Source organism: Doryrhamphus excisus, chromosome 4 (assembly GCF_030265055.1).
Source record: "Doryrhamphus excisus isolate RoL2022-K1 chromosome 4, RoL_Dexc_1.0, whole genome shotgun sequence".
NCBI classification, from domain to species: domain Eukaryota; kingdom Metazoa; phylum Chordata; class Actinopteri; order Syngnathiformes; family Syngnathidae; genus Doryrhamphus; species Doryrhamphus excisus.
In genome coordinates this window covers 5,108,511-5,125,629 of record NC_080469.1, presented here as the reverse complement: position 1 = coordinate 5,125,629, position 17,119 = coordinate 5,108,511, and the positions used below count along the sequence as shown (strand labels likewise).

Below are 17,119 nucleotides of genomic sequence, written 5' to 3'. Positions count from 1 at the left end.
GAAATGTGACCTGCCTTTCATACAAAAGGCGCAAAGATACTGGCCGGAAAATGATATCATTTGCATATCATCCTTCCAATATTTTGTGCATTCTGCTAATCTGCATATATTCTGCATATTCATAAAGGAAATCACGCACAATTGATTGCTGGCCGCAATCCAAGTTGCATCCAGCAATCAAGTTTGCACGTGTTTTGATACCCATCCAACCTTTGATACATAATACAAAAGGCCATGAAAGGCCCATCCCATAAAGTGGAAAAGTTTTAAAAACAGAATGCAGAGCGCAAAAAAAATGGATATCACAACATTTACTTATGAGAAAAATTAAGTGGTGTTTTTCAAACACACCAATGATAATGTTTTGTAGACTTTTAACAATTTTTCAATTGTTTTTTTTAAAGTAAGTGACTTTTTTGCCAAATCCAAGTGACGCATTTCATCATAAAAATGATTTTATTATGCTGTCCTTCACTCTTTACAGTATATTACTATCTTTTGATTGCTTCATACATTGTTTCATATATTAACTTTCAAATAACTTTGTACATGCTTCTGGGACACACATTCCCTGGTCAGATGAAAGAAATGATGAAAAAAGGCACACAGTTGCTCCTTTCGCGTGAGCCATACTGTTAAAACAACACAAGGTGAAATCCCGTACCTCCTCATGTGACAATAATCCCTTAAAGCCTATTATTTATCATACAGTATGAGGGTAGCACAATATGGCAGAGGAACATTTCAAAATAATCATTTAGATAATCATTTACATTACAATTTACAACTATATTATTTGATTTACTGAGATGATCTCAGATGATAAATGATGAAAAAACATACACAATGGAACACACGCAGTCATTTACAAAGACCAAATAGTTTTACAGTACAAATAAAATCATTAGTGAGTTTCACTCATGTATTTTTATACACTGATCTCTCCATGAAACTCCAGTCAGAAATGTGGGCCTTCTCAAGGCTTAAAAGCACATGAGTGTCTTCATGTTCGTATTTTTTAAAGTCTCCATGTTGGAAAAGCTCTGTGGCCTGAGGCAAAGCCCCTGCAGTGCAGTGGTGTCACACACCTCCTCCACACTCACGCTCAACCTTTTGATTCCTCTCCATCATTTAGTGTCTGGGATGTTTAATCCAGTTTCGTATGATCCACTTCTGACCCGAGCATCTCTGCACCACCAAACGAAGGCCAAAGTTGGCATCTTTGGACATTTCCACTTCCAAGCATCGACCTGTGTCTCTACTGATGATTGGACCATTCTATGGTTAAAGAAACAAAAAATAAAAACATTTAAAAACAAAAATTTGCGCCAAGATTTACAATTTAACGATGTCCAATCAGACCCAAACATCCCAGTAAATACCTGTGTGAAGTCCCAAAGCCTCTGGGAAATCCTGGAAACAGCCTCACATTTTTTCAAACAAGGAATGCGTCCTCTGCCATCATCTACAAGGCATTTTGTGTCAGGGAGGAAGGTGGTCGACCCCAGTGGTCCAAGCTGAAGAAGCCCATCAGTAGAGTAGCGGGCAAGCTGGATGGAACCAAGAAGATACGGAATGTATGTCATTGCTATGTTCAAGTACTTCAACCCCTCGATAAACGAGGGAATACGCAACTACATCATAGAGTCGAAACTGAAGAAGGAACCTCGACTGATGGAGGGACTCTGATGGATCAGAATTGGCCGATTTGCATGAATAGTACTACCTGGAAGTTCTAGAGTCCACCCATGTACTCAATCTCACATCCAATGATCGGGATAAGAGTTTTCATGCCAACACCAGCCGTCGGCTAGTCCACCTGCATCCTGGCCCATGTGGCGTCATTAGGATTTGTAAACAAATGTGGGTTTGCTAGCAAGTAAACAGAGGAGCAGAGCTTGGGTGAGGGGGGAGATAGCATAGCTTAGGGCAGGGCAGAGCGCTTATCTGGCTTACAGAGTCCTGGCCCAGGAATTCCGCCCCTCTGTGACATCACAAAGGGGCAGTTTTACGACGCCTTTTGATACCGAGCATTTTGAGCCACTCCAAACTTATTTCAGGGCTCACTTCCAAATCTGCAAACCTCATAATCTGAAACTTTGGTATTGTTTAACACGAAAATACAACATTTATAGGTCAGAAAACGGATACTGCTTCATCATGATTTTCGCCCATTCAATTTGGCATGAAATGAATAGGCACACTTAACCAACTTAACCATAACCATCCTGAGTGGACAAAAGAGTGAAGCTCAAATTAAGTCCATTCAAATTAAATTGATGCCAACATTGGAAAAAGTGGAAAAAACGAGATGTAGGATTATATATATATATACATATATACTGTATATTGATCTATATTTATCAGTGCTCATGTGAAACTTTTATCCTAATGTCACCATGCAAAATACACATTTTTCATTCGGATTCACTATAAAATGAATGAAGCATTGAATTAGGTTCAATATTTCAAGTGTATTAATATAATAAGGTTTATGTTTTTTATGTGTGCAGGAGTAGGAGGTACATGGCTTCAGGTCAAATGTCTGAAGAGGTACGTAACTGGTAAAAAAAAACTTGGGAACCACTGCTCTAAAGGATTGAAAATAGTACAATAAAAAAAATTATGCAAACTAATTAACCTGCGCCTCTTCCGCAATATTCAGTGCTCCATTGCCTTTCTGGGAACATGAATGGTTGAAAGTTGTTTATTTTGAAGGTCATAGTCTGTTTTTTAATTAGCTCATTAGTAGTACAACACGGTTGATGTTGTAAGATGCTGTTGGGTACATCATAATCTGTACAATTGCATGTTTCTGGTACCTTTCTCCACTAAGGTGTCAAGAATATCTTCTTTTTGATCTGCGGACGTCCTATCTATGTGAAACCTCTCTGAACATCTAGCCATCCATTTTCTATACCACTTGTCTTCACTTCTTACTGGGATACGTTCACACTGCAGGTTATGATGCACAATTTGGATTTTGGATTTACAGTGTATTTGCTAGTGATGGGTGATACCATTTATTTAATTTCCCAGCCGTTAATGGGTACAAACTTATGAAGAATACAAGACATCATCATTTAATGATGTATTTTAAATAAGGCTGTCACTCGATTAAAATAGTTTATTGTGATTAATCACATTTGTCTAATTAACTCTGAATTAATCACATTTAATCACAGATAAAAATAAGTTTTTATCTATAATAAGTAGGGGAACTCACACTCATAGCCCGAGAATAGCAGCTGGAACTCAAATTTTGGCTCCCAGTTTAATGCAAAAATCAGTTAAGAGGGCTTGCATCTAAAAAAATATTTGTTAGTTGGGGCACTCTTATGCCAAGGTAACACTGTATATGACAATAAAAACAATACCTGCATTGTTCCAGTCTCTGGCAGGCGATGTAATGTAATTCGTGATAGGTCAAGCACAGCGACAGTAGATACAAATAACTTTGGTCTTGCTACAAGAGCCATCTGCCAGAGCTTTGAAGATAACTTTACCAATGAAAATACTTTTTTCTTTCTCCATATTTGCTCAATATTTGTTCCCGCTTGTGGCTACAGAGTTATGTAGCTCAATCAAACTACGGACATTACTTGTGCGTCCAAGAAAATACCGCCGTTAAAGGTACCTTCCGTTAACACGTCATTAACAACCAAAGCTAATACAGTATACAACATCAGAAAAAACAAAGCACACAATCATATAGCTGATGTATCAAAAGTATCAGTATTTTGATTTCAGAATCGACTTTAAAGAACGAAGGAACTGGTATAAAAGTATTGATATTTTAGTATTGATCAGCACATTACTAGCATGCTCTACTTAATGCGTTTGTGGCAATTTCAAGGGTCTCTCTAAGAATGACATTACATGCCTCTCAATGACGTTTCGGTCAGATATATACAACCTGACAGTTCATACATCAGTTGTACCGCATCCATATCGGATTTATATCCACATATGAATGAGGCCCTGAGTCGCATTTGAAAAAAAATTGAAATTCCGCTGTTCACACTGACATGAAAATATCAGACTCAGGTCACATACTGTATGAGCAAAAAAAAATCGGAATTGATTTTGCACTTTTGACAAAGATTAGTCAATTTTCCCAGATTAAGGTTTCAGCTAAGAAAGGCACCAAAGAAAACAAAAATAACATACTTTTTATTTTGTTTACTTGAAAATACGACTATATGTTTTATTAATCTTAGAACAATATTCTGCAATATTCACTGTCACTCTTAATGGGTCTGTGGGATGGTTTCCTTCATGGTCGCTTCCATTATCATTTTTGGAAATCTGTGTGAATGTGACTGCGTTGGGCGAGTGAGATTCACTCCAATGCTCCAGCACTGGACAAAATCAGTATAAACATGCATGCCATTACCATCTATTTACACAATTTAAACACTCAATGCTGAGTGCCATTTGGGTGTTTGAATCCATTGCAACTCGACTGGAATTAATGTGCTTACCGAATGAAAACAGCCCAGAGACAGAACTATTTATGTAAACACTTGTCAAATAAATTATGGACATTTGGATATACATTAAACATTTTAGTTAAGTTTGTCGACAACGAATCTTATAAGCAGTAAGGCCAGTTTATAGTAATGGGTTTCAAGTCGTGGTAAACACCCATCAGAGAAGCCATAAATATGGGAACTCTGTATGAGACATTTACGAACTTTTGGTGGTCTTTATCCACGAAGAAGTCCAGTTGCCTTCAAATTTTCCAGCGGTAGAAAAACGTATAACTTCCAGGAAAAACACAAGCATCAGATTGTCAACTGTACAACATAATTGAGACTGCATTAAAAAGAAAAACAACAATACTCTGCTATTTGTACTGTGCTGAACTTACAGTCTTAGTTTGAGTCAAGTTGTTTCTTTTGTGCAATAGCAGCTGTTAATTACTTGCAAAAGGAGCGATCACAATTAAATGAAACGTTGCAGGTGAGTGAGCATTCATTTCTATTCTGAAACGTGTCTGTTATCTTCAGGAACTGGCAAGAACGTGTGCATGGAAACGTGCTGTGGCTTGGCCAATTGTGTTAAATGTGCTTTGACATGGATCATTGCACTCACACTTGTGAGATGTGTGAGATGAGCCCAAGCATGGTACAATTGGCCTAGTGAGAGTATATGCCCTTAGACGTGGTTCTGACCTGGGAGGACATGCCATGGCATGGATAGAGGATAGCTTTGTCGTCATCTTCAGAGCCCTGGTCCAGACAGTAACCGCTGGCTTTGTTGTTCCTCACCTGAAAGACACAACATTATATGTGAATTCATTTTAAAGATTTAGAACACATTTTGTTCGCTTGATATCAAATCAAATCAACTTTATTTGTATAGCACTTTTCCTGAAAAGAAATGCAAACACAAAGTGCTTTACAGAATTAAAACAATTTCCACAATTAAAAGGAAATTATTATTATTTATTATTACTTATCTTCTTTTGTGTCTGTTATTATATGGGAGCCAGGCAACGACATTTCGTTGGCAATTTCACTACTGTGTTTTGTGCAATGACAATAAAGGGAGTCTATCTATCTATCTAAAAAAACAAAGAAACAAAAAAAGCCCCTTCTTCCCACCCTCCATACTAGACCCACACACGCACACACACACACGTAATCACACACAGTAGGGAGACATGGCATGGCACTGAGGAACAAGGAAACGCCACCTTTGGGGCCGTCCACACTGGGAGGAGCTGCATGCCGTGCCATCGGAGGACCAGCACCCGGGCCCCCCGACTCCGACAGACGGGCGGACCCCCACATTAAAGGGAGGAACCCCCAGCCGGCTGGGTCGAAGGGACCCAAGGATGGCACCCCCTCAGCAGACCCGACACAGCCCCCAGTGTGGAGGACCCCCCCTGAGGAAACACTGGAGTTAAAAGCTAAAGACTAAGAGCATAAAATAGGACTAAAAAGATAAAAGCATAAGAAAAGTTTCAAAATATTAGTTAAAAGCCTGATTAAAAAGGTGCGTCTTTAATCTTTTTTTTTTTTTTAAATATCAACAGTCTCCGCAGTCCTGAGGCCCTCCGGCAGGCTGTTCCACAGGTGGGGGCCATAGTGGCTAAATGCTGCCTCACCGTGGGTTTTTGTTCTGGGTTTTGGTATTGTTAAAAGGACCGCAGGGTCCGCGGGGGTTGATATGGTAAAAGCAGATCAGATAAATACAAAGGGGCAAAGCCGTTAAGACATTTAAAAACCAGTAAGAGAATCTTAAAATCAATCCTGAAGCGGATGGGGAGTCAATGTAGCGACTTTAAAACTGGTGTAAAACTGGCTTTTAAATTACATTTGCTTAGCTTAAACTTAAACCTGCCCACTTGCATTAGAAATTCAGCTCAAAAATTATATCTTCAGTGAGGAAATGTTAATTGTTCTATGCATGTCTTGCCTATGAAATCCATTGTTCGTGTTTTTGTCCCCAAAAAATAACTCATTCTATCTTGGGTCATGATGGGATTTTATCATGCAGTGGCCAGTCTCTGTCTCCGCCTGTTTGCCAGGCTTCCAGATGGTGCCGTGCATCAACTATGAGCTTTTCTTCTGTGTGATTTGAATGCATATGGCTTAATTTCATGGTTGTGACATATCTATCTTGTGCAGTCGTCAGGAAAGTGCTAGCCTGTCGGTCCGGTCAGCATGGTCGGGTGCGGTGCTGACAGATGAGACACAATTTTATTCTAGCAGCTTTGTTATTCAGATTGTCAACAAATATGAAATACAGTCACTTAGATGGCTATATAGTCTGGGAGTATAATAGCTGAGAGCAAAAATAAAAGCAGATATAAAGGCTTGAGTTACATGTTTAATTGTAATGCATTCTGACACAGAATATTGATTTTCATCTCATGAATATTCGCTAAATAATGTAGGTTTGCTTGACTCCATATAGCATCCAAGTATTATGTCTTCCCCATTCTGCTCAGAAAGCAGGAATAATCCAGTTGGAATGGAAACCTACTAAGATTTGATTAAAATCCATTGTGAAAATTTGCATCTAATCTCACTGGGGGTTGCCAGATCAACAAGATACAGTATCTGTACATTAAATAAGATACAATGAGTCAGTGTCTTTAGAAGGTAATTTTAATGAGACACTGTACCTGTGATGTGCCTGTGGAGCTCTACTTATCAGAATGTGTTTGATCAGACAGAGATTTTAATTATCTCCTCAGAGGTTTGCTGTGGACAAATGTTTATCAGTAATGAGCACCCACAAATAGTTTGCACCAGCAAATTTTCTGACAAGTATTACCAAAATCTAAAAGGCTTCCTTGTGTTGCTGTTAGAATGAAATCCTCCCTAGTATTGGTTTCCATACTTCTTCAGTGTTTTCTGATATTTTTCTCAATTGTTTTTGTATTGGCTTTTTCTACTGGACAAGCTTTTGGGAAGGGAATTCATCAGGAATGACTTTGCCAGTCCAATCTCTGTACCTTTTGGTAATGTCAGTCTGTCCCTGATGTTTTTCCTGGAGAGAAGTGGCTTTTTTGTTGCCCTTCTTGACACCAGGCCATCTTCCAAAAGTTTTTGCCTCACTTTGCGAGCACTTGCCTGCTGCCTTTCCTGAGCAGTGCTGCACTGGTGGTGCCCCGATCCTGTGGTTCAAACTTTTGGAGACTGTCCTGACACATGCTAGAATTTTTTGGGTACCCTGATGCCTTCTTCAAAACATTTGAACTTCTCTCCTGGAAGTATTTGATGATCTGATAAATGGTTGATTTAGTTGCAATCTTGAGAAGTTGGAAGTTTTTTTTTGTGCTAAGCAATGATGACTGCAAATGTTTCTTTGCAGGTAACCATAGTTACAAAAGAAAAACAACAATATCAAGCTCCATTTAAAGCTTCCACTCTATTATTCCAACTCAATCAGAATGACAAAGTCATCTTCAGCCTTTGTCAACATTCTCAGCTTTCTCAACCAAAGAATCTCTAACATGATGTAGGCTAGTCCATTTGTGACAGGGCTGAAATGCAGTGGAAAGTGGTGTTTTGGGGGAGTAAGTTAAATTTCATGACCATTAACATTAACATACTTAACATACTTTTGGCCATGACAGTAGTACTTCTTTCTCACCTCGCCGTATGTGATGGTGTTGTTGTAGATCCGCATCTCTGGGTAGACGTGTTCAAGGTACCAGCGGAAATTTCGACATTGCAGTCTCTTCCTTAAGGCCAAGCGCTCAGAGACATCTCCAAAATCAACCCCTGGGTTCTGTCAACAGATGTGATGAAATAAAGTTTTAAACCAGTGGGAATTTTTTTTATGTTCTCTGGTTGCTGGCAAAAGCAAAGATGGGATACAATACACACTTCACTGAGGGAAGGATCTGTGTGCCTGTCATAGGGTACATTCACTGCTTCACTTCACTGTTTTCAGTGAGTCGGTGAATATGGCACACAGACTGTACATGATTAGGAAGTATGGTATAAAAAAACTTCAGTTCTTAATGTATTCACGTATTGATACCTCATCCTACACAAAGACGCATCAATGCCAAGTTCCATCTAGTTGTTGGAGCCTATGTCAGCTGACTGGGCGAGAAACAGGGTACACCCTGGACTAGTCGCAAGTACTCTAATATTGTGAAAAAGTGTTGATCATAAACGATCAAAGAGATCGAGAAGTTATGGCGTGGATCCATGAAAAACAGTTCGAAGGAGATGTTCTCTTCTTTTGGCGTCTTCACAATGGTAGAGTTTTCAATAAAGGTCAGCCGAGTTGAGGCTTTAGCTCAACCTTTGACCCTAATGACGACGAGCTGTTTAAAAAATGGTTGTTTTCTGGATGTAAAACTATAATTATGATTTTATTATTATGATATTATATTATATCATATTATTAAAAGTATTCCCTATGGGACAAATTGCATTATTTTCCTACATTACTGATTTCGTCTGACTTTTTGAAATAGATTTGAAAACCGATTATGCATAGCAACTGTAATTGTAATCCACATAGGCCACTTTCTGAAACAGCCACAAGAATACTTTCAACATCTGACAATGAGTGTTCTTTTTTTTTCATAACCATGCAGCAACAATAACAAATGTGTTCAATTTAAACAAGATGTTGTTGGTAGTTGGATTTGAGACAAGCCACAGGGGTGATTCATAATGCTCTACCACACCACTGCAATTGTGCTCTCAGTGGGTAACTTTGTCGATAACAAGAATAGAAAATCGAGTGCATGCATGTTTTTTCGAGGAAGCAGTGAGGGAAGATGGGATAATCATACCATTAAGTCTTAGTAGTGTATACACAATAAGTGCAGTAAAGGGTAGTGGGTTCCAGTCCTCTCTGTTTGTAATTACACAAGAGAAGAAAAGTAGGGCCATTACATATTGTACCTTCGTTGTCTGTTTTTCTACCATTAAATATTAGTGTCTCAGAGGTCTCTGACAACATCCGTCAGTGACAACATTCCATTGTAGATGGCTGAATAGCAGCCATTAGGTTTCAGTATGAACCTCTTATTAATGGAAGTAGCAGTTTGTTTTTCAGGGTCAATCTCAAAAGACCAATGAAAGCAATTAGTCCAACTGATGTGTATGAAAATGAGACTGATTAGACACTCTTGTAACTTGTCTGTTTGGAGAGATACTGTTGCACAGCCTTTATCGTGCCGCTGCTGTGAAGTCAAGTTGAATGAATAAAGAGTTTTACATTTATTCATTTTCTGATATTTTTCCTGATCTCCAAAAAGAAAAGCGATGCTTACGTTCATGGGAATGTTCCAAGCCATGTACACGTGAGATTTGTATTCATCCATCCACACCTCTGCTGCTCGCAGGGCATTGCGCTTGGCATAGTAATCAATGTCGTTGTTGTAGGGCTTTTTGGTGCGTTCGATGTGGGCCACCCTGGCACATGGAAGAACTTCCATACTGCCGCCACACTGCCACACCTAGAAAGTAACAAGAAATACAATCGTTAAAAATGTAGTTACTTGTTAGCACTCTAAATTGATTTGATTCAGGGTTTCTCAAATGGTGCCAACCTGGGACTGGGATTTTTCAATAGTCATTAAGACATAAAAAACAATTGTTTAAGTCAAACATAGGCAATGTATTTGTTTTTAAACATTCATTCATTCATTCATTTTCTACCGCTTTTCCTCACGAGGGTCGCGGGGGTGTGCTGGAGCCTATCCCAGTTGTTTTCGGGCGAGAGGCAGGGTACACCCTGGACTGGTCGCCAGCCAATCACAGGGCACATATAGACAAACAACCATTCACACTCACATTCATACCTATGGAGAACATGCAAACTCCACACAGAGATGGCCGAGGGTGGAATTGAACCCTCGTCTCCTAGCTGTGAGGTCTGCTAACCACTCGACCACCATGCCGCCCGTTTTTAAACATCACATTTTAAATACTTTAATTTAATTCATCATTAATACACATAACTATGATAAGTATGATAAGTATATACATACAAATAATTTCATATATTCAAATTAATACCAAACTTTCCATTGAAAAAAAACATAAAATCTGATATTTCACTTATAACTACACAATGAGTATATATACTAGGTAGGGTGATGACTAAAATATTGCTCAATTTATTTGGGGATGCAAGTTGATTCTTTAAATTTAAGATAATTTAAGAAAAAACATCCGATTTACAAAACAAATTGGTATATTATATATTAGCGAAAAGGACATTCTTGCTAAGTAATGCATGTGTCAAGACACATGACTGGTTTCATCTCTTCCTGTACATTATTGTCCATAACATTGTACAAACAAGGTGACTATGTAAGGAAAAACACATATCACCAAGTACATACAGTACAGTCATTTCAACATGTGCTGCAGGCATCAGGATATGAGAACTACTACCTTTTGACCCATACAGCCAAATGTACCGCCTTCCTTAAACTGGAAGCGATATCAAACATTTACAAAGTTCAAATTATCATAATTTATATTTCTGTAACGCTCAAGGCTGTATAAGAGTGTGGATTTAAATGTATGATAAAAAAAAGGACTTTGGGACTTTCACACTAATCTCTTTCAGCGCTATAAAAAAACTCCTTAACCAGGCAGACGTTTGCCAGAGCTGAGTTGAGCTGAAATCACCTTCATGACTGACTGAACCGTCTTCTTCACTGTTCATGAGCCATGGTGACCTATGAATGGTAATCTATGAATTCTTTCCAGTAGTTTTTTGCCAGTTTTACTCCAACCAATAACATATGCCTTTGTATATTAAAAGACTTCACAGTCCATGAGCATAAGTCGAACCCGGGGTTCCAGGCCCACAATCCAGAAGAAAATGGATGGTAAGAATACAGAGACAGGTATATAGCCATGAGTATGTAACACAATCTTTTCTTTTCTTCTCTACCTCCTCTTTTCAAACTGTGCCACAAGTGTCTTGACTGTTCTCATTCTAATACTCACAGTGGTATCAGAATGTCACAGCACACTTTTTCGGCTTTCCCCAACATATAAACTGCCATTTCCGCCACCCGCAGTCACCACATAATGATCACCACAATGCACACCAGATGCTATGAGCCATTAACTTCTTACTGAACTCCAACGAGGTCTCCCGCATGGCAGAATATATGAATACTGCTACAAAACTCTTGCAGAGCGAGAGTACAGCCTGTTCTCAGTTGACCTTCTTTAGGTTATATGTGCTGCAAATGCAATGCCATTTTGGGAGCTTGACTGCACACCGCTTTTGTTTTTTTCATATTTTGTGTCTCTTTTTAGTTATTAGCTGAACTGTGATATTGAATTACACCACCTTTGTCCCCCAAGAAAACCGGTTTTAAATGAGCCTGTCCCCAACATGTAGTGATGGGGCCAAGGGATAGCACCTCTGTAGCACTAATATTACTGCAGGTGGTTGTTAAAAGAGTTTCATTTGTCAACATTGTCCAGTGAAATCTACCACATTCCTGGTTACACTGAAGGAAAACAGAATACTAAGAGAGCAGTTTGAGAACGCTTTATTGCTAAAAAATATGACAAATTCATTTGTGTGTTCATATATTCATTTGTGTGCCCCGCCCCGCTTTTACTCATGTTTTAACTGTGTATTAACCAATGAATGTTGTATTTTGGTGTGTTTTCTATTCTGTTTACTTGCTTTATACAACTCCATTCTTCTGTAAAGTGTCTTTGAGTATTTTGAAAAGCGCTATACAAATAAAATGTATTATTATATTATTATTATATACGGATTTGGTTTAGCTAAAACAAATTTACTATTTCTCTGAAAGCTTTCATCTGAGCTCTGATAGTCACTAAAAAAGCGAAACAGCAATAATCTATATAAACGTCATCCAACAAAATGAGGGGGACAAAGTCTGCTGAAGCTGCAGAGCTGTAACAAAAGTGGGACGGCGCCTCTATGGGAGGTCTCACTTCTCCTGCTCAGTTGTGTTGAAAGCAATTCTCTGACAAGTATCATATACTGTATGTTACATGTTTAATATCCCCATTTTCCAGGTTCGGTATGAAAGTCACAAATGGGCAAATGTCTCTTGTGTTACTGCATTTATGACCAGGCAGCTAAGCGTAATATTGAAACATGGGCTTGTTGCTGTTCCAAATATGTTTAAATTAACACATCATTTAGTATCATGTTTGTGTGTTTTTGTTTTGATTGTTTGATCGGCAATGAAAATGATTGAATGTATGGATGGAGGGTTCCGTAATAGCTTGGAAGTCCTTGGGAAAGCTTGGGAATGTGACTGATCACAGCAGGCGTGTAAGTGGCGCAGCTTTCTGTGCAGGTTATTGTGTGTAGCTGCTCTATAGGAGTCCACAACTCAATTTAATGAGCATAATAGGTCCCCTTTAACAAAATTGGTCTGTTGATTATAGAATAACTGCTCAAGAGGTTCAACCAACCCAAGGAACTGCTAACAACCTGAAAAAAACATATGCGTCTGTAGACTTTGACATGACATGACAACATCTGTGTCACGGTTCGGCATGTCGGTGTTGCAATGCGACCCCAGGATGCAGGGAGCAGGACCGAATGCAGGTAAAAATATTGACTTTTTTTTCAGGAAAAAGGCAACTCAGGAAGCAGAAGGACAAACTATAATGATCCCACAAAGGGAGAAGCACACACCTGAACTAAATACACACTGAAATTAGGGACAGGTGTGGGTGATTAGGCCAACCAAGGCAGACACGGGAAAACAGGAAGTCATATACAAAATAATATCGTGCAAAACGGAAACCAAAGCCCAAGAAGGTAACTCAAACAAACTGTCACGTGGGAACCCACACCGGGCGTGACAATCTGCAGATGGTCTGAGATGGTCAAAAATCAGCATGGCACACAAGCCCCCTTCATGTGTGTCTTGTGTTATATCCGGCCGTAGTCGCCCATATGACAGGTTGTGACCTCAGCTTAAGCGAATTAATAAAATGCACCACATTAACATGCACACTGATTGGCTTCAGGTTCTAGAAAGAAGCTGTAATAAAATTCTAAAAGAACTATTAAATGAACCAAACACTGCATAGCATTTCATAATACTGCAATCATTGTGTTAAGTCACTGCCCTGCTGGATGATATACTATTCTCTTTCAGCCAAAGCTGGAATGGAATGAAAGAGCATCTATTTCTAACAAAGTCAAAGATACTGTACTCATTTTGGAATGGAGGTGCCAGAAGTCTGGTGTAACAATCTATTTAAACTTATACTGAACATAAGGTCTTGACCGAGTGTAATGGATGCCAGCTGGCGTGGCTGTGCAATAAGTATGTTGGTAAACGCCACTCCCTGACACCTTTAGAGCTGCGCTGGACAATGAGTTGACAGCACGGGCCAGCTCATTGCCTGGCGTTGCCTAATTTAACTCTCATTTGGCACGGAAGTAGGTTCGAGCCCTGGTCAGGGCTGAAATACGTTAAAAGAGCATTTAAAAAGAAGTTCAGATCAATCTTAGAATAGATCAGATCAGGCTTCAGTCGGAATTTTCGAAAGAGCGCTTATCTGCATATGACACACTCATGTAAGAAAGTCCGCCCCTCTGTCATGTCAAAAAGGGGCAGTTTTACGACGCTATTTGAAACCGAGCATTTTGAGCCATCCCAAATTATTTTTAGGGCTCACTTTCAAATGCACAAAGCTCATTATCTCAAACGTATTATCTGAAACTTTGGCATCATCAACACAAAAATACAACATTCAAACTACATTTATAGGTCAGAAAAGTGGAAAAAGCATAATAGGTCCCCTTTAAGTACTACTGTATACAGCAGGGGTCTCAAACACGCGGCCCGTGGGCCAAATGTGGCCCGCAGGACACTAGTTTGAGGCCCCCGCCTTGATATGAAAGTTTAATGTTAGTGCGGCCCGCGCAAGTTTGATATGGATGCTGTATGGTATCATGTACCCAGAAAAAATTATTACGTTTGATTAATGTTCATGTTAAAGGTTAAATAACTGTTAATAGTTATCCTCCCTATCCGTGTGGAAGTGGTAAGTTTTTGGCTATTTAAGTTTAAAGGAAATAACTTAAAGGCTACCGTTTAGGTCGCTAGCTCTCTAGTTTGCGAGTTAGCATGTGTCTCAAGACCCCGCAGTTGCGCAATATGTTGTAAATAAAAAGAGTATAAATGTGACTATAGTCGTGTTTTGTCATGTCTACAGGGCTCTAATAATGCTTTGTTAATTTTAATCTGAAAAAAATAATTTGTCTACCCACCAACTATATGTGGTTTCTTAAGTTTTTATTATTTGCCGTTTTATTATTATTATTATATTTATTTATTTATTACTGATTGATTGATTTTCTTTATTCTTGATTTGTTTATTTATTTTTCATCTTATTTTGTGTAGAAAAATAAAAAGTAAGATATTTGAGAACAGTGGAATGTTTTATCAAAGCTTTTCTTGTAGAAAATTGGAACCAAAGCAAAGTTTTTTTAATGTTTTTGTTTTGAATAAATGCGTTTTTTTTGGCTTTTTTTTTTTTGGAAAACCTGATGCGGCCCAGTCTCACCCAGACCCAAGCTTCAGTGGCCCCCAAGTAAATTGAGTTTGAGACCCCTGGTATACAGTATACCACAGTAGTAGCTTCCACAGCATGTTAAAACAGCAATAAGGTGTGAAATCATTAATTTTGTTCCTCCTTTGACATCCCACACAGGTTGTTCTCTACATTCCTCAAGTCCATTCAGCTTTGACCCCATCATAAAATACTAGCCTGCATCATTAAAACTAAGAGTCTAACACATGGGATTTTTATGTAGTATCATGTAATTGCTAATTTAATTTAATTGTCACTGTTCCTGCAGTTATTGGATTGTATCTAGGGCATTTAAGTGATAAGCTCCCTGGGGCTGCAGAACACACGAGCTATAAAAAGCATAAACACTATTAACAGCAGTAAACACATTTCCATTAGCATCATTACTCAGCTCCATCATGGAACAAGAAACAGGAGTGCAGCACATTTACTGTAGATTCAACAGCAACGTGTGATCACACTTATATTTATATTTCACAGCAGAAATTAATACCACGCATACTCTGGTCAGGGTTTAACACTACCGATTCCGATCATCCATAGTGAGATTGGCCGACACCGATCACATGGATTAATATGGATTTTTCAATTTATTTATGCTATTGGTCAGGTGCAACATTGGACAATTCCAAAAGCCCCTGGAAAATAGGTAATTATTTTTTGCCTTTATTTTTGTGTAGTAATTTTTGTACTATTTTTCACAAACCTGACTTTAATTTGATGCATATTTTGAATATAAATACAAACACGAATACATGGGAAATAAACTGTTCAATAATTGTGTGAATGTTGAAAGCATATATGTTTTTGTCGTTGGTCATTTTCATCTATTTATTCCGCCTCTTCTTATTGCACCTCATATTTTGTCCTCTAACTGCTCCTCCGTTTCTTAACAAACTCAAACAAATCCATCATTAAAATGTTTGGCTCACTTAGGGAGATTTGCTACCTATTCAGACTTTTGCAAATATTCCCATATTTAGTGTAATTTAATATTACCTGTGACAATTTTCCCATTAAAAATGATTAGGCAATTTTAGTGGCACCCTCTGCCCCCTGTCACTTAACATTTTTAATTACGGAATCACTTTGTGGCTTCAACAGAGTTGGCATGTCTGGGTTGATTAAGTACGTGCTTTCCGACCAAGGGGTACTTGGTTGAGACTGCAAATATGTAAACTGTACACAAATCCATTTGTGTTTTAACCTTTGTAACGCCAGATTAGTTGATATTGGAATAATCGTGTGATTACGCAGACTTTTGTCGGCATATTGATTGATGATCTGTGATGCAGGCTACCTCAATGCTGTTTTCCAATGCCAAGTAAAAATGCAGCCTGAGTTTGACACCTATGCCTTAGGACTTCTTTTTCCTCTGTTATTTGCGGATGATGGGGTCCTTATGGCCTCATCAGGCTGTGACCTTCAGTGTTTACTGGAGCAGATCATAGCAATGAATTTTAAGCTTCTGGGATGAGACTCAGCAGCTACAAATCTGAGGCCATGGTTTTCAGATGGAAAAGAGTATCGGAGTGATGTTTTACCTCATGTGGAGTTCAATTATCTTGGGGTCTCGTTCGCAAGTAAATGAAGGCTGGGGAGTGAGATCAACAAGCGAAAAGATAGCTGAACCAGAAGACAAAACTCTTCCTTCGGGGATGGTTACAAGCTTTGGGTCGAGACCGAAAAGAGCAAGAGTGTGGATACAAGTGACCGAAATGAGTTTCCTCCACAGGGTAGCTAGACTGATCCTCAGAAGTAAGGCGAAAAGCTCGGTCATCCGGGAGCGGCTCAGAGTACAAGCCGATGTTCTTCCACATCAAAAGAAGCCAGTTCATAGTCCTCTTGAACACACCACACCTCCATGGTGAGGAGATCAGGGACCTGCCAAATAGTGGGGCAGACCAAGACATTCCATAATGGAGGGATTATGCCACAATTATGCCTGGGAATGACAGAACTGAAGGAGGTGGTTAGAGACTGGGAGGTCTGGTCTTCCCTACTGACACTTCTGCCCCTGACGCAGATAAGAGAAAGAAAATGGATGGAGTACTATTCAATTATT

General features: G+C 39.0%; 1 protein-coding gene across 2 annotated transcripts in view; it reads right to left on the bottom strand.

Annotated features, from left to right (window-relative positions):
• Window positions 1–404: 404 nt before the first annotated feature.
• Window positions 405–17,119, bottom strand: part of galnt9 (polypeptide N-acetylgalactosaminyltransferase 9) — a 74,545-nt gene continuing 57,830 nt past the window's right edge. For both annotated transcript variants that reach the window (XM_058070779.1, XM_058070780.1), the window contains 5 exons: window positions 9,758–9,943; window positions 8,113–8,250; window positions 5,178–5,273; window positions 1,383–1,550; window positions 405–1,278 (listed from right to left, as the gene is read on the bottom strand). In XM_058070779.1, coding sequence (XP_057926762.1) covers window positions 1,132–1,278; window positions 1,383–1,550; window positions 5,178–5,273; window positions 8,113–8,250; window positions 9,758–9,943 — 735 coding nt within the window. In that variant the 3' untranslated portion in view covers window positions 405–1,131. The remainder of the gene's footprint in view (window positions 1,279–1,382; window positions 1,551–5,177; window positions 5,274–8,112; window positions 8,251–9,757; window positions 9,944–17,119) is intronic.